Raw genomic sequence first — 19,080 nt, forward strand, 5'->3', positions numbered from 1 at the left:
CCCATAGATACTGGTAGAGCTGGAAAACCTTGCTGGTCCAGTGCTATCTTTGGTTTTAAATGCTACCAAGCTCCCCCTTTTCCTGCTGTGCTGTTGGACTGGCTGCTGTCCTTTTCTAGCCATGGCACTGCCTAAGGACGCTGTTCTGCACAGGCAGGAGAGCAAAGTCCTGGCAGCAAAGCCCCATCCGACCTGCACGTCTGGCTCTACGAGTGACCAGCAGCAGACCAACAGTCAGGGCAAACATACACTTTTGGCGATACATGAAAGAGTAAGCAACCGCTTCCCAGACACCTTATCTATACTATTCACAGTTCTTCTGGTTCTGTTATAACCTTTTCCTCAGCCTTTGCTGTCAAATTCAACTGTAAATTCTTTTGCACTTTTTCACACCAAGTTTCACCTACTGAATGGAATTTCTCCCATTCCCACGATCTCCCAGCCTGTGCCTAGAGATGCAGGGGCAGCCAGCCCAGCACAGACCTGCATGGGAGTCTATGGGTAACATCCCCTTCATTGTAAAACGTGACCATCCCCTCACACCTTTCATTTACACCTTTCAGGAAGATACCAAGCCACAAGTGAGTCTCCCCTCTTGAGTCACAAAAACTTGCTTTCTTTTGGCAGTTTCTGAAGAACTGCTTTTTTCAAAGTTTTTTGAACACTCAGGTATGTTATTGTGCTGAAGAGACCACTCTTCTCAGACTCGCTTCACTCAAAGGCCTCTGATGGAGCACTGAGGTAGGACTTTGCTCTGCAGAAGCTTTACTAGCTCTTCCCAACCTGCTGTGTCTCCCCAGGCACACTCCACTCTCACAGATTCAGCCAGCTTGTGCAAAAGTGAGACTTGATCTTTCACAGTTCCTGGGGCTATTTTAAAAAAGCTTGCCTCATTTGTCACTTGCCATTCTCCTGGTGTTTATACAGCCTCAGCAGTTCACACCAGCACAATAACTTTTTCCTCTTCAACAACGCTGACTTGAGCTTTAAGTGCTCTCTTACACCTTGTTCCTCTATAGGCACTAGAGATTCCCTGTCAGGCTTCATCTGAAAAATGTTTTTATTAATTTTTTATGCCTCAGGCACACTGTTCCTCAACATAATTTCCTGGCTTGACTTCTTATGGTTTGACATTTAGTCTGCCAGAAATCATGCTCTTTTTTTCTATTCCCTCATTTGACTACAATGTCTGTTCTTTAAAAGGGATCTTCTTACTTCTATGAATCCACTTGAATGTGTTACTCAAGCCGCTGGATTTTTTAGGGTCCTTGTAAGCACTTTTGCATTGAGTTTTTAATCTTTAGTCAGTCTTCATATAATTTGACAGCATTTTACCATATTGGTTTTTCTTTTAATATGTTTTCCTATTCTTATTTAGCCCTTGTCTTTTAACTGTAGTACGGACTTCACTATTTCAATTTGTAGGTGCTTACTGATAAAAGTAATTTAACTATTTGACTTCATTTTTTTTCAAGAGGCAGCATCACTTTTTCATTGACATGGACCTTCTCCATCTCCCAATATAATTTGTATCCTAGGCTTAAAGTGTTTCACTGATTTAAGAGGGAAGGCTGGTGAGAGCCTGTATTCACTTACAGTAGAAATGTCTTTATAGGTTGGATGATATCCAAAGAGTGAGCTGAATTTTCCACCTGTCTCACTTGGATACATAAAATTACCTCATTTATTTAGATACTGTGATCAGCTCTTGCTCATAGAAGTGCATTTTTAACACCAAGTCTGTGAAGCTTCTGTCTGCATGGGGCAAGCACTTTTCTCCACATGAGCTTCTCTGATTCAAGGTATTTGCCAGCTAATTAAAAAAAAAAAAAAAATCATACACACATGCTGCAGAGTGCCTATCTGAACACAGCATGCTAATCAACGGGAGACGTCTGTTTCCAAGATTTCTGTCTCTCAGCTACAACAACGGGAGATTTACAGCTCTAATGTCCCAGTCCTGCTCTAACACAGAGGTGCCTCCTTTCTCATGGAGAGGGGCAGCTCAGACTGGCAACCATTTCTTCATCCACTTCACCCAGAGGGCACATGTGCCCTAGAGGGATGTGCCATGGTAGACCTTACTGTGGCCTTTCAGTACTTAAAAGGGGCTTACAAGAAGGATGGGGACAGACTTTTTAGCAGCGCCTGTTGCAACAGTATAAGGGGTGATGGTTTTAAACTAAAGAAGGGGAGATTCAGGCTGGACATGAGGAATAAATATTTTACACTGAGGGTGGCCCAGGTTGTGCAGAGATATGGTGGATGCCCCATCCCTGGAGACATCCCAGGCCAGGCTGGATGGGGCTCTGAGCAACCTGAGCTGGGTGAAGATGTCCCTCCTGCTCACGGCAGGGGTTGGACTGGATGGGCTTGGGAGGTCCCTTCCAGCCTAAACTATTCTGTGATTCTATGGTGTCTTCATCTGGGGTTACTACAGAATAAGACAGGATGGAGGCAGATGATTTACAGTGAAGTGGTGGATGACCAAAAAATGCTCAGGATGTATTTTTCAAATGATTTCCTACAGCAACCCTGCTACAAAGGATGAAGCCCAGAAGATGCTCAGGAAGCACTAGGACCGTATGAAGAGGGTGAGAAAAGCTGCAGCATGGAGGACTAGACCTGAGATACCAGAAGAAGGCAAAAGTCTCCCTGGCCCACTGGCAGCAACCTCCTTCGAGACTGCAATCCAAACACTGAAAAAGCCCACCTTGGACTGCTGCATTTGTACTAATCTCTCGGTTTACTCCAGCAATGTTCTCAACACAGAACTCATAAATATGACCTCCTCTACAGTTCTGCTGCCATTTTTTAATGTTTTTACAGGGTGAGCTCATTATGGATAATTATGTTTCAGATCACTGTAGAAATAAAGAGCTACCAGTAATCAGAATTGGCCTGTGTATCACAAGCATAAAACTATGTTTGCCACCTATAATTTAACACTAAGAGGAATTATGTAATCTTGAATTTACGACATTTGAAAACGTATTAAGGCAGATCAGCTGGGCTTGAGGCTAGAATTACGATGTGCTGCACAAACACCATTCAATGTAGCCGAGACAGCAACGTTAATGTCAGAGAGCGGAATGAAAACTCTGATGCAGCATCAGCATCCAGTGTTAATGAACATCTAAAAGATGGGGTCTCTGCAGCGAGACGTGTACTTGTTCAGTTCTAAACCGAATCTGGCTCCTTCTGCAACTCCATACTGGCACCCACACTGGCAGCTAATGTCACAGGTTTCCTTTTTCTTCAGCTTTGTGGATTTTTACATAAGTCTGCCTTTTACATGGAAAAAACAATCTGGTGTAAGAAGTCAACACTGGCGTTGGAAATACTAAGAACGAAGTCCAATTCATTTATGACTCATTCTCTACCCCCTTCGTGAACAGCATGTTCCCAAGAAAACGCCATCCATAGCATTTATCCTGTCTATACAGGGAAGACCAGTCACACTGGGGTTTGGCCTGCTCTATCACTCAAAACCCAAGAGAGATTCTTTTTTGTATTAATGAAGCAGCAAAAATGCACAGAAGATCCTCTGAAATCAACTTCCTGTTCCTCCGAATACATAAAAATAGGTTACTTATTTAGCAATTTAGGTAAACAGCTCGTTACGAAAAGTCACTGGGGAATAAGCCTTTATGATTTCATTTCTTGATCGTTTCCTGTCTAACTAAATAAACATGAACTCAAGTGACACAGATTCCATTATTTTTGTATGCAGATTCTTGAATGATTTCTTTCCTAATTTTTTGAATAATTTAATCTCCTTACTGTCAAAAACAACATTTATCAGCAGACAATGGTTGGGAAAAGCAAAATCTTTCTAAGACAACCACATCTGTTGAAAACTTCTATTTAATGTTGAACCTAGGGAACGATCATTTCTGATGTTCAAAGGAATGTTCGGAAGTTTTGGGGGGTTATTGTGTTTTGATGAACTGTGTTTCGTATCACTTTGAAAAGAGATCAAGAGTGAGAATAGCAACACCTTACAATATGACTAAGAGTCTATGGTTAAAATTCTTTGATAAAACCTGTTCTGCCACCATTTTGCTCCTGACCTCCACAGCACAGCTCTACACAAGCACAAGAGCTTAAGTGCATCTATGACATTAGCAAACTGTCCTAATTACAGCAGACCCACAGTAAGGCAACATGCTGCTTATTCATGACGGCACACAGGAGACAGCAGACTCACCACCTTTCTCAGCCCATGCTCAGCAATAACCTGTTGCCCTGATTTCTCCCTGTTCAGGCTTCACTAAACTACTTTTATTCCTCAGCCCAACCGCTCAAGAAGCAGAAGGGCAGCCTTTTCAAAATGGCCTATAGACTTACAGCACAGAGACAATCTCAAATGTATCTTCCTATATCATGGTTTAGAGGTCTTGCTGCTTTGAAGAATTCTCAGTGACCTCCTTAAAAAACCTGAGAAACCACCCTTCTTTCATCTCACAGATAGGCTGTAATCCTACATACACAACTTCCAGAGCTTTATGCTCACACTCTACAGTTTGTAAGGCTGTGCTGAGTTCTCAGCAGTTTCTGCTAAATCCAGAGATAAAAGCAGAAACAAGGAGGGAAGTATCTGTACAGATCATGCTTATGTAGCCAAGAGAGGAGTCCTCTATACCTACTGAAGTGCCATGAGCTTCTCAGAGTGGGATCAAGGACAGGAGTTGTGAGAGGGAGCCACAGGGACCAAGGGTTGGCTTCTAACATGAAAAGAAGAACAAACCAACAATGGCTAGAGATAGCTGGGGCCATCTGTCTCGTGGAAACCATTTTGAAGCAACTCAGAGTGAGAGAGAAGGCTACCCAAAATGTTAAGTGGCAACCTTCAGGGAAGTCAGCTGTCATTAGCGGTACGTATTGGTTTAGACCTTTCCCATTTGATGACTGACTGGGAATTCTGCTTGCTCCGAAAGACGGAAATGGCATCTTTTGTTTGCTTGACCCTGGAAGGCAGAAGAAGTTGAAGACTTTATTTATTCAGTCCCAACACACAGGAACTTACAGAGTATTGTCACTGCCCAAAGAGCTTGTGTTTTCATTTTCCTTCTCAGCCTGTGTGGGTTCTGTTTGCCTTATGGATTTTTCACAGACAGTTTGCTACCAGCCTCGGCCACCTGTGAGCAGCTTTTGCACGTGGCTGTCAGCTGAAAGAACGTTCTTTGTAGCTGCATGCAAATAATCACACTGCTTGATTGCTGAAATCCTTTCAGTTTTGATCAAAACCCCTTACCACTAGATTTGTTATTGACCTTTTTGATTAGAAGGTATATTATTTCAGAGCACTTTTGAAGCCTGTTACGTCAGTATGATGATGGATACTAGGAAGGAAGGCTGAGTGAAGTGGCAGTGATCAGAAACTGGCCAACACAACCGAGCACGTGGACTTTGCAAAGCTCACCATTCCGTTCTCAGTACATTTCTGCCTTTAGGAGACTATTGCGCTGCTCTGTTTCATTAAAGAAACACCCCTTTGGAGAACAGGGCTCCCTAAGAACCAGGAACATGCAAATTACAGAGAGTCTGGCGCACAAACAAGTATCTCAAAAGCAGAATGAAGAGAAGTCCCGTTGTGTGACATTAGACTAAGGACCTATCCAGAATATTTGTATGAAATTCAAAACTACTCCATCATGGCTGCCAATTCCCAGAAAATGAGCCTCACATCTCACCAGTGGCTTTCCCATCACGTCTCTCGCTTTTGCTTGGCTGAGAGTACAGACACCAACCTCCAATTCAGAGAGAGCAAATGATGGAAGGACTTTCACATACGGAGAACTGTTTTGCACTGTGATCCTGAGAAGAAAAAAGGCCTTTTTGGTCTTTATACTGCTTCCAAGGCCACTGGTACTCACGGTGAGTACACACCTGCACAGATGTTTACAGCTGCTCCTACCAAGAGAAAGTGCAAGTTGTGAGAGCATCTGACCTAATCATAGGGAGAAATGCACTAATGAAAGCGGCTACTTGGACTAAACGTTGAACGCTGTCTCCTGCGCTGAGCGACTGTACACATGTTCTCACTTTGCGTGCTGCAAGGACAGGACTACTGGTGGTGTGTGCTGCGCTGCAGAGCTGCGGGCGTCCTGCAGAGACAAAAGGCTTGTGCTTGGGGTAGGAAGAGTGGCTTAGCTAGGCTGTACTCTATAGATTATTTTGATCCAAAGATCAATGTTATAACCCACTGCATTTTTTACAGCAGTTAAGTAAATACAGGGCTAATGGCAGATGGTTTCATTTAAACTTCAAGAAAGGCACCGCCTATATGTCAATTTGGAATTGGTGTAATGAGCCAACAAGACTCTGAATTACAATAAAAGTAAATTTAGGAATGAAATCTACTGGAGACTTAACCGGTCTCAAGTGCATAGTTATATTTCTAAAATAATAGCTTCAATCTAGCATAACAAACATGACTTGCTTAAAAACAAAAGCCGGAGTTTAACTGTAAATTGCAGTTGGCTTTCATTCCCACGAGGAACTGCAAGATATTTCTTCTTGGAGTAACTTCTCAATAAAGCCACAGCAATGGTGCCCCCAAACCAGGCACAGTGGGACCAGGACTAACAAATTCTGCATTTTCCCCTCCAGGCTCACCAACCCTAAGGTCCTTGGGTCCCATCAGATTTTCTGTGAGAACTGCTTGTGTCTGCAAAGTCGGGTTTTGTCATTGGGCAGAGGCAGATCAAGACGTGGGCATGAGTGCCTGCAGGGGCCGAGGAGAGAGCTGCTCTGGGGGACAGCAAGGAAACGGGAGAAGGATAAAGGGCTGTGAGAACATCTGGGGAGGGTTTGCTACACAGACAAATAAAGATACTGCAGAAGAAAGCAAGTGAAGAAGTTCTGAAAAAGTTTCCAAGCAAAGGCCATTTTACTTGCCTTCCCTTCAGGTCCTCTGCCAGGGCTGTGGAAACAAAAAGGAAGAGCAAGTACATGGCCAGGGAAAAGGTTTCCCTGCTTCCACAGAGGCCTGGCTGAGGCATGAAAAGAGGCAGGAGGGGACAAGTTCTTCCACTGAAACTTTTGCCAGTTCCTCCCAGGGAGACGCAGCCTCTTCAAGCAGTCATTTCTCTGCAGGTGGACAAAGAATTAAGGTGGGCTTAAAAGAAGAGCAGAGAGCTGGGAGGAAAGCTTTGGTGTCAGCCAACTTCCAGATGCCTTTTCAGGATGTGCTCAGTCCCTGCGGAGGCAGAGTAGGGTAGAGGAGCAATGTTTTCCATAGAGAGAAATGGGTTCTTCTCCAGACAGAACTCTGTAGAGAATAATCTCCCCCAGATAATCTACTAATAATCAAATTAAAAATCAAGCCAAGTTACCTACTGGCTGTTGTGTATCTTGTATTTTTTTCCTAACATCTGGCTGATTGTCACAGAAGAAGCAGCGTTTGGTGCTATTGTTTACTTAATGCTATCCTTGTGTCTCATCTGTTTCAACATCTCTGCCTAAATCCCTGGACATTTTGCTATTTCCTGGATTATGTTCATGTTCTGAAGAAAAATCCGAAAGAAATCAAGTAACTATAATTTCACAATGTTTCGTTATTAATGAAGGATAAGATTTGTCACTGGATTCTGATGTGTATTTTCCAAATGATATTTACTCCAACTGAAAAATTATTTCAAATAAAACAAGACTCAGTAGCATGTTAAGAAGAAATATTCCATAATTTAGAAACTGTTTGTTCTCCAAGAGATAAAGTGCTCACTTGCATGTGATAATTCAGCTCAGCCAGAAAACTGTTTTTGTAGTGGGCATGAAAAGGGAGTTTCAGACAGATAAATGCCACAAATGATTCTGATACATCTAATAAAAATTCCCCTAAGACAACTGGTTATAGATTATCACACTCAGCTTACTGGACTGCATGGAAAAATGTAATCATCAAAATGTTGAAAGCCTGAACTGATTTTTTTTTTCTTAGTTCATAGAAATTCACATTGTCAGATGTTTTTAGCATGCTTGATTTTAACAAAAACATTTGGGTTTATGATTCACGTGTACAGTAAAACACATAGGTTTTTAAAAGGCATTATGGTACAGAGATATTCAGAAAGTAAAGTTTACACTGTTACAGGGTTCACGATGCATTTGCTGACTGACAGTGACCCTGTGCCCCAAACATGTCCCAGTTTGGCAGTTCCTCACCATACGATTTAAAAATATATTTATACAGTTCATGTCCTGTCTCTCATGTGGGACTAAAATGGAGACCAAGCACATTTCTGTTCACTAATAAGCCTGTGCCCTCAGTGCAAAGCTGTTTTCTCTGCTGTCCTGCAGCACTGTAACATGATGATTATTAACCCTGACATGTGGTGCCGAGAGGTCCCATTCACAGTGAGTGTTGTATAACAGTGATAAACAGCCGAGGAAGCCGACGGGAGCCAGTCAGCATCCCAACAAACCAGTAAGGCCAAGGAATTTGCCCTGCTAAGGAGGCGTAAGAGGAACCCAAATGAGTGGAGGAGGACAGTCTCTACACTCGATGGGATCTTTGTAGCCACCAAGACAGGCTAGATCACATTCAAGTAACCCTTATTCAGTTGTGTATAAATCACTGAGACTGGATGGCAACAGCCCGGAGTCCTCACAGGAGCTCGAACGAGACATGGCAGAACTGCTGGCCAAGTCCCACAGCCTCTCGTCACAGTCTTGGTGACCAGGTACTGGTGACTTGCCAGCACCCCAGCTCTGGTGGGGACCCTTGCAACTACAGCCCAGCAACGACCAGTTTGACTTTTTCAAAACTATAAAGACAGACATTTGGTCTAAGTTTGGTTTCCACATACGAGTCAGGCATATCCCTTTGAAATTATTCTATCATTGTCTTTCATGTTTTGGACTTACCATTGATGTTTACAGCTGGCAGCACTATAGACATCTTTGGTCTCCTGGTCTTGTTGTGTGTGGTGGCTGGCAATAACAGGTGGTCCTGGAAAATAAGAGAAAATTGTGTTAAATCTGCCCTGGAAGTACAGAGCTGGGAAAATTCCTTTCCATTCTGTCTTAAAGGCATTCCACATAAAACTATTTACAACAGCTTCGCAAATTCAAATTGTTGAGGGAGTCTTCCAAAAGTCACAGCAATTGCTCATGCTGTGTTACTGAGAAGAAACCCTTATCGCATGCAGCAGAATATGAAAAAGCCTTGATCACGTGGAAAGAGATGGAAACTACTATTAGGCCCTTGTTCAACAGAGTACTTATGTATTTGATTAAAGTAATTTAACTTCAATGATACTTAAACATGTGGTTAAGGGTTCTGCTGAATTCGAGCCTTTACTCACAGCGCTGTCTACTTTCTATATAAATGTCATCTTGCTATGTCTGTGTCGAGCTCTACACCACACGCCTCGTGCAGCAGGACTGTAGGACTGTTCAGGGGCATGAAACAAAACCTACCAGGAAAGTTTGATGGCAAAGCTGTGCTTTAGCAGCTGATCTTAACTGTGAGGTGGCTGCTGTGAGACAGCAGTGTCCAAACTAACCACCCTTCGCTTTAGCAGTGGAAGGTGCATCTGCAGGAGATGCCCTGGAAATGGACCTGACCTGCAAGAAAACGTGCAGCCTTTCTTCAGGTTTTTTTGCTGTTGCTGAACTCGAATTGCTCAACTTGCAGCCTGAGAAAATACGGCTCCTCCTTTACCAGCAGAAGTAACAGAATATAAAGTGCCAGTCCAGGCACCTCTCACACTGCTGTACAAAGCTGATCTTGATGGACCAAAGACAGAGCACTAAGGTTGACGGAAGCTTCCCACGCCTTGCCAAGCTCAGCTTTTCTGACAGAAGGTTGCTTCACTGCACCACCTCAGTAGACAGTGGGCATCATCAGGGAAGTATATTTGTTCTCTCTTAGTAATTAGGGGCAAAAGGCTGTATTCACATAATTGACAAATTGAGTTTAGACTTCTAACTTGGGCTGTAAGTGAAACAGAAACCTGCCTATCACTATCTTTTACAGGCCCCAAAGAATGAATGGAAAGGTTTATTTTCCCAGCCCCTGTGTTTGCCCCTCTCCCAGTCCCAGAAAAGCCAAATTCCCTCCCAGGGGCTCTGCGAAGAACAAAAGCCAGCAGGTGCCACCACGTCACCCATGTGGAGAACAACTCGTGAAAAAGTTTTTGTATCTGTCCTAAAACCAGATCCAAACCTCTGCCTTTCACTTTTCAGGATCCAGACACCTATCTCACACGGTTAAAAAGCAGAAACAAGTTTGAGGCTCTCATCTCATTTCATGCTTTCCCATTTGTAAAACTCCCATGATATCTTACAAAACCAGCACTCAAAAACTGTTCAAGCAGCTCTTTAGCTCCCTGGTTAAGGGTAAAAATAGACACACAAATACCCTGTGCTTTTGGCCAAGGTTATCTTCTTGGCAGATGAACCAGACTTTCCTCAGGACACAGTCGTTAACTTCTTAATGTCAGTGTATCTGTGTTTTCCCCATTTTAATATCTAAACACTACGTTGTTATGTCTCAGAAGCAGAGAACTGAGTTACACACAAAGTTAGGTGTTAAATATGTGAAGATATTCTGTAAATACATTATACAAATATCAGTCTCTTCTTTTTCCCACCAAAAAATTCCCCCAAAACCAAAACCATGAGAAGAAAACATTACTTCAATAAATGACTGTAATTAAAAACATCTTGGTACCAAAACTATAAAACCACTCTGTTATAATTCTCAGACTACATATGTAATTCTCATCTCATTTTAGAACCACTGAGATTAAGACAACACTCAGTAAGACAATGAACTTTACAGAAGAACTGTTCTTGAAATTCAGTGCTCCCAAGGGAACAGGCCAAAGATAAGATGTCCATTAAAACCACATTTTGCAACAATGTCTTTGTCGTGATCCGACAGCTATTTTTAACATCACTTAAAACACGCTTATCCCAGCTTTTCTCTTTTTCAATGCTTCTGAGAGTCAACAGCATCATCCCCAAGCAAAACATGACTACTGCAGAGATGATCATCCACAAATCATTACAAAAACCCTACTATTCTTTGCTAACATACTTGAAGATTGGTACATTATTTGACTCTGGCTTAGTTTTGCTTTATAATGGCACCTTTATTTACTGTATGTATAAAAATGTATTAAGAACTATCACAAAGACTTTACAATTGGAGCACCTCTATAGAAACAAACACCAGTGTCATGACAGAAACGCCAAATTTCTGCATAGCAATAAAATAAGAAAAATTCCTCATATACCTCCTGTATCATCACCACCTCGGCTGCACCATGGAGGTTCAGACTGGACACTCAGAAAGAGGTTTCCACCCCGAGCGTGGTGCCATGCTGGCACAGGTCAGCAGAGCACCAGAGGAAATCTGTCCTTGGAGGTATCCAAGACCCAGCAACACAAAGCCATGGCTGCCCTTATCTACTGTCACCAACAGCTCCGCTGCAAGGAGAAGTGTTTTCAAGGAGAATGGTTTTTCGCGACCCATTTCAACGATCCCGTGATCCTCTTTTTGCAGCCCACAGATCAGTCACAGGCAGCACCAACTTCTCAGAAGAGTCCTGTGGTGACTACAGAGGCAGCGCAAACACCTCAGACTTGGCCTTGACAAGCTCTGCATCTCTTCCATCGTGGTTACGTTCAAAGCCTTGGCTCAGCCTGGCTCGGCAGTTAACAAATTTCATTTCCGTGACTACAACGCAGCCAAACTATGCACTAAATACTGCTGGGTAGGTCCAGGTTCCACCAAACTGATCTGCTTGAAAACAATACTTTATTCTAAACCTCACACAGAAAATGAGACGTAAAATTCACCTTTCTAAATTCCACTTCACCTAGAAGCCTTTTTTTTTTTAAATACCAGGAGTTATATTTAATTGCAACCAATTTCAGGCTTCTGTAAATGATGTTTAAAGAGCTGCAAAGAAGAAATGAACAGTTCGCCACTATCTGCTCTCTTCCCTAATAATTCTGGCTTAAAGCAAAAACACCAGGTGGTTTTCTGGTAGATCAGTCAATTGAAGCGGGCAACTCCAGCAGGTATTTCGGTCTGCACTGAGACAGCATTGGAGTTGTCAGCTCTAAGTCCAAACTGCTACCAGGAGCTACTGTGCAAGATGTACAGATAGTCTGGAAGCAGGATACTGCCCATCTCTACTACGAAGAGTTGTTTTTTAAAATCTGGAATTAGGGAAATTTACCCATCTCCCTAACAATCTTTATATTTTATATGCAGGAGTGGCCCTCTGACAGTCAGTCCCAGCTTGCGAAGTTTCGTAACTACCCTCATTCTACATAGAAGGCAAAGGTAGCAGTGGGTGTGCTGCAGAGTGTTATAGATATTTTGCCTACAGTTTAGGTCTCGACAATATTCTTGAGCTCAAAAACTTTCAAATAGTCCACAACTTCTATTTGAAAGTAATACTTAAATATTTATATGCAACATCAATGAGTGTATGGACTAGTGATTAGGAAGAAATAACATTCGTTGTTTCTAAATATCTATTTCTAATATGTAAAATATTCTTGTGTCCTATCCTGTTCCAAAGTATGCTGAATCGCATCCTAGAGAGGTGTGTGATGCTATTACTCACCCCTAATTTTAAACACTAGACAAAAGAGCTAAAATTAAAATGCTGATTGTGATATTAACACATGGTATAAAACTGAAAAATAATAAAAGCAAATATTGCAAGTCAGCATCTGGCCCATGAGCTTGAATGCCAACCAGAGGCAGAATAAATCACAACTATTACCCAACCACAGATGGCCTTGGCTTGGGCCAAGACTTGCACTTAGATGAGAGGACAATTTAAATAGACGATGCAGATCTGAGACTGTTGGCCAAACGACTGGAAAAATATCAGCCTGGAAAGACAATATTTCAAATGAGACCCCAGCTTCAGCATTCTCATTTTGCTTTTGATCATCTCTACAGTTCAGTGATACTGAAGCCAGATGAGATGGACAGATAGATAAATATAGATACTAAAAATCCAGCCACAAATGCATTACCTTAATTTAATAAGTTGGGATGCAGAAACACATTTTTTCTTGGGGATAGTCTGGAGCTGTTACTTGCTAAACTTGTGATTAATAATCACATTTATTAAGTCCTTGCCAACACAAAACAGAACACTGTATTATTAGAATATAATTAATCAGAGTTGTAAACACTTAGGCACCTCCATAGAATCACTGTCCTCACTGAATCTTTTTACCCTGCTGGCCAATTCAGAGCCTGCTGATCTGCTGCTGGACTCAGCAACACATAGAACTGCAATAAAGATTTTAAGGTTTCTAACACAAGTGTTGTCAGGGCTCTAACAGGGATTAAGCTCTGGAGCCTTGTGTATCTCTAATCCCCAGAGTCAACTGTCAATGGAAATCCTGTTCCACTGTGCTAGAATATTCTAAAAGTAGCTGCTCCTGCGGCTTCAGCCTGAGTCTCATGACATGTAGTTTGGTTCTCAAAGCCCCCAGATGCATGAAAACGTGTGGGCACCTTAGCTTTTATTTAAAAAATAATAAGAATTGTTTCTAACTCTCATAGTTAAAGGACATAAAGAAAACATTACTGCATATCATGAAGTTTCATTCAACAGAGAGAAAACACACTGGTCAAGGGTCTTTTTTTTTAAACTATTATTATTTCACAAGCTGGACTCTTGGCTTTTAAATTATTAGAATTGGTAATATTACTTGTTTTGGCTTTTGCAATGCATGTCCCATCAGTAACATTCACCTCCCCAGGGAGCAGTATTGCCACCTTGCTATAGGCAACTCTGCAGCTCCTCCTCCATTTCTGCGTATTTGAAAGAAACGTGAAAGAATTTGTCCTTGCAGCATGCCCGTGATGGAGGAAAATATTACCAGTGCTATGGGGAATGTGTGCATTTGAGGGATACTCGAGTGACAGGGGACACAAAGGAACGAACTTTCAAACACGCCAAGGCTCTGCACTCTCAGCATGAGCTGTCTTTCCTCCTACCCCTGAGGCTACTTATCTGTCAAATCAATTCCCCTCGATTTTTCCTAACTTCTTAGCTGCTGTGCTTAGGGTACGGATAAGTACTTTTAAAAAGCCTTTTCCAGTGTCTTGAGCAAAAGCATTACTTACTAGAAAATAATTAACATAACCTGATTTAAATGTGCTTTGCTACAGCGTATTTAGCACATCTGCCCACGTAAGCACTGTCTGCCGCGCTGATGAAGGACACGCCATGCCTGACCCTGCCAGGGGTTTGGAGACTGTACCCCCCAAAAGTGTAGATGTGACCCCTGTGGGAGCCATGACTCCACTCCTGCAAGACAGGCGCTACCTCACTTTTCACAAAGGCTTTGTCAAGGGGTCTCGATAAGGGACCCATCTCTGACAAACTAAGGATAAGCTTTTCGAAAACAAGTGACATTTGTTACTTTACATGAAAAAAGCTCCAAGGTTTAAAACACCAAAGGAAAAAATCTTAATGTGCTGCTCTCCTAATTTGCGTTGATGAGGAGATTTGATCTTTACCATTGCCTTGGAGACCAGCTATGTGCTAGAATATTGTGATTAACACAGACAGCTGCCAGAGGCAAGCGGGCACATGGAGCGAGGTGCCTTGGCAAGCCAAAGGGTGCTCACCCTGTCCCCAAAGCTTCCGAGCCTCCTGACAGCAAACACACACTGCAGCTGGGCATTTCTTCATCTCTGTTTATGACTAAGAGGTGTCCCAGGGAATCGTGCCTCAACCTCTCCCAGCCTGGATCTTCATGCTGTGATTCTAGGACAGCATTACAACCACTGCTGATACAGGCTGAGGAGCTTCCCTCATCCTGCCGAAGTGCTGACAGGGTACCATTTTTCTTCAGTGACACCATTTTGGTAGTGTTCAGCACGTTCTGACAGCTTAAAAGCTTATCTATTAAATATTTGACCACACCTAGTGATCTCAAGATGAAGCAGAGAGAAAGCAAGTGGGTTTTTTACCATGAAAAATTGTGCATGAAATCCATGAATACACATATGGTTTTTCAAACCTATTTTTTTCTGAACATCTTCAGGGATTTCAGGTCAATTAAATGACACTGGACCTTATTTACAGGTATGCTTTTGGCCACACAAAGTGTGTGAAACAAAAATGTACTTTCACAGGCTCAAAAAGCTGCATGGAACTTCAGAGACTGCCTTGCACAGCTCCTCTGAGGAGCTGGACTTTTTAAAACCCTGGGCTGACAGAGCCAATGCGCCAGCTTTTCTGTCATAAACCGCAGATGTCACAGTTTTCGAAAATTTCAAAACAATTGTTTCAGGCTGTCTGGCTGTTGCCAGAGATGTGATGTTTCTGTCCTGATCTCCTACACAGGTCACCAAACCTGCCTTGAGCAGCACTGCAGCCTTTGGCACATGGCTCCTACCTGGAAAATGGCACTTGTGGGGCTGGAACTTCATTCTCAGGACAGCCAAGGCTGAACTCCAGCAGCTCTCTGGACACAGAAGGAGGTTTTTCTCCAGGGAGGAGAACTTGCTGAAATGCACTCGTGGCCTAGGGGCTGATTCTCATTTACCTCATCAGTTCTCAACTCTGCCAAGCACGTAGCACGGATTGTGGTGTAAATGAGAATCAGATCCTGACGTATCTGTTTCTATTTTCCTCTGTGAGCTCGAAGAGGATGCTTATGAAAGTTTACAAATTTGTAGAGGAAATGGCTGTATAATTTCACTATTGATTCGGTTGGGTGATGGCAGCCATATGGTGTCCTGAGGATACACCACGCTGGATACAGTGCTGGTCCATCGGAACATCCCAGAAGTTACTGCAATATTGCTTTTGCGACCAGAGGACATTAAACAGGGCAGTAACTGCAGAGGGGAGGGTGTCTCTGAAACTACTGTTGCTCCACCAGTTCAGTCGGTCCCTTGTATCTGAAAAGCAGAGGGACGGTTTCAAAAGCAGAAAAAGAGAGGAAACCAGTCAAAACCTCTACACAAACTGTGACTTGTAGTCACACTACTTGCTCATTATACCATGAACTGTAAAGCTGCCTTTTTTTTTCAAGTTGATGTGTCTCTTTTTAATTTTTTTTTTTTTTATTTTTTTTTTTTTTACAGGTAGATCTTATAAATCCAAACAGATTTACTGACCCCATCACAGATCCTTACAGGGAATCCAGGACATGCAAAGATGAGTAAGGGAGTGAAAGACTGGATAAAGACTGCAAGGAATCCACAGAAATCCCACAATAAAATTTCACAAGGTCTCAGCCTCTCTGCACCGGCTCCTGACAGCCCGCCTTGGGAGGCCCCAGTAGCTTTACTGCTTTAGGTTTAATGATAACCATTCAACCTAATTTCAAAGAGTACCAGTTCTGCATATATTAAACCTGAGGTTAGCTAGCATATATTAACACAGTTTGATTTTGCAGCATACTAAAGAATAGTGTTTGTAATCCCAATCCCTAATCATAGAATTTAATTACTTTTCTAAGTTTTAAGCCTATTTTGGAGGAGGGAGTGAAGTATCACATAACAGGAAAGCTCACAGAAGTGGTGGGAATAGAGCTTCTTTTTCTGCTTTTATTTTTGCCAGAAGTGCTCCTATTCACACTGACGCTGTTCCAACCCCAGGGCACAGGTGGTTTTTACAGCCCATACTTTGCACACAGCAATGAAGTGATGAGATACGCTTTTTATTTAAGCATTTTACCAGAAGTAGCTCAATCCCATAGTCAATAAAATGTCTTGTAGTGTAAGATTACACCTTTTGACATTCCCAGACAAATTTTTATAAATAACACCTAACTGCACTCTGGAACGCTTTCTGATCAGTGTCCCTGCAGAAGAGGGAGTTTCTATCCAATTTACTTCCCACATGAGAGACCTTTTAACGAAGAAGTTTTTAGTGCCTTTTATTGTCAACTGTGCTACTGCCAGATGTGATATGGCCTCGGCTCCAAAACTAAACTAACTGGAAAGCACCTCGCTGTGAGTCAGAGCGCCTTGTGAAAATCCCAGAGACCTCAGAGGAATGGAAAATGCACTCTGTCACGAGCCTCCTTTGGAGGAATTTCCTCCATTCCCTTCAACGGCAGCCCTGCTGCTTGCCTATGAGCCGGGCTCAGCTCTGGAGGTCAGCACTAAGCGTTTTCCCAGTGTAAAGGACAAGTGGCAAAGGACATTTTCTGGATTAAGAACTAAAAAGGTTATGAAGACTACTAAAGCATGGAGACCTGCTGTGACCTGTGTCCTCCTCTGCCATTCACAAATGGAGACAGCAAACATCAGTAAAGCAATAATTACTTTTTGTCCCTTCTCCTTCTGGACTGAATTTATGTTACATTCCCCTAAAGACCAAAACAAACCCAAAAAACAGAGGCCAAATAAAAATGACATAGCTTAGATTTTTAAATGGACTGCTCAAGTGTCTCGGGCTTAGACATTTATTCGAATCATCTTTCCAGTAGCCCTTGACTCCCAAAAGATCCAAGACATCACAGCAGTCACCATATGGTTGTATTTTAGAATAGAAAAATCCCTTCAGGTGTAAAGGCAGAGGACCCAGTCTCACAACGACGTGAGGCAAATTACGCTTTTCCTGCTGCAGAAGCTGTTCCTGCTTTCCCCTCCTGCCTGTCCTGGGCTGGGCACTCCTGCTGCTGCCCGGGAGCTGCTGCTGTCCTCCTCCCACTCCAAGGAAAGTCAGATTATCTTGCGAAGACAGAAACCAGCAGTATGGAGAGATATGACACTTTCCCCTACCTGTCTTCCAGCCACCAACCATTTTCAATTACTGTTTTAAAGGTTTTCTAACAAAGATGTGACTTCTACGTATTTAGCAGCTATTAATCAATTTCTCTTCCATGAATATTCCCAGTCTTTCCTTGAACTGCACGTAAACTTATAGCATCTATAATGCATTCTGGGAAGAAGTTCCACAAGTTGACTTTTATTGTATGAATTGCTTCCTTTTCTTGGTTTGAACCCATGTCCTCCCAGCTTAATTTGCTGCCATTTGTTTCATTTGGTATCCTGCCCAGTTCCCTCTATGTAGAATACCAAGGTTACAAGTGAGAAAGCAAGAAAAAAAAATGCAAGAGAATCTCATTACTCTGTCAAGGTTTGAGAAGACTAACCCAGCACCTTTCCAATATGCCACAGACTATAATGCAAAGTATTACTTAAATGCAAAGCCAGCTGTAAAGCAGATGTCATATAAAGGTGGAAAAAAAATTATATTTTTCAACTTGCATGTTTTACAATCCCTATATGCCACTTCCAAGGCCAAAGAGGAGGAATTATGCCTGAAGATAACATTGAAATATGCTGGTAATCAGGTATCTATTAGTCAAACAGCAGAATCTACCCAGTGGCCTCTCAGAAGGAATCATGTGTTCCTTCAGGAATCAAAATATAAGCACACTTCCAGAAGACAGGCCTGCTAAGCTTCCATCCTACCGAAACACCTCTCTCCATCCCGTTAACAACGTGACACCAGCTGCAAAACCACCGGCTGTTGCCAAGCCCCCCATTCCTCTGCAAATCCCTCATTCTGGAATTGCCCAAGATGAACCTGCCTCGTTTCCATCCAAGCTTTTTGAATCTCACTTTTGACTTGTGACACATCTGGAAAAACAGCAGAAGCTTGTGGATACATCTGCTAATTAGGCACACCATGAGGAACAGCAAAACCAATCCAATTGCTGTGGAGAGAGAGGTGAAGGCTCCCCATTTGGACTTCATTTCTCCCATATACATACTCTTCCTTGTAGTTTCATCTTTTTTCCTTTGTACAGGAAAGAAAAAGGCCATGTGAACAAGGAGGGCACAGGACAGAGTGGCTAGAAATCCAGCCAATTAAACTTGTCTGCAGAACTGCTTTGCAAGGCCCAAAAGTAAAGAACAATGCATGCATTTGCTATGATGTAATTTTGGTTTGGCAGCAGATTAAAAAAAATTCCTAAACCCAAAGTAAGAGGATGTGAAGAACAGAATTCTATGTTTAAGTAAACAGTTTTGGTTAAAACTGTATAGGAAGGTTTTTAAGGACTTGAAAATGTTTTGGTAATTTGTGCATGTGTCGTGGAAATTAGTTGAGTTTC

The 19,080-nt window shown here is 42.4% G+C and overlaps 1 protein-coding gene across 3 annotated transcripts in view; it reads right to left on the reverse strand.

Moving 5' to 3' along the window:
* Window positions 1-19,080, reverse strand: part of ATF6 (activating transcription factor 6) — a 75,071-nt gene that overhangs the window by 7,401 nt on the left and 48,590 nt on the right. For 2 of the 3 annotated variants that reach the window (XM_065842252.2, XM_065842251.2), the window contains exon 15: window positions 8,872-8,956. In XM_065842252.2, the coding sequence (XP_065698324.1) occupies window positions 8,872-8,956 (85 nt within the window). Of the gene's footprint in view, window positions 1-8,871; window positions 8,957-15,399; window positions 15,908-19,080 lie in introns of those variants that run through there. The other variant, XR_011739741.1, reaches the window with a different exon arrangement.

Source organism: Patagioenas fasciata, chromosome 6, assembly GCF_037038585.1.
Source record: "Patagioenas fasciata isolate bPatFas1 chromosome 6, bPatFas1.hap1, whole genome shotgun sequence".
Lineage (NCBI taxonomy): Eukaryota > Metazoa > Chordata > Aves > Columbiformes > Columbidae > Patagioenas > Patagioenas fasciata.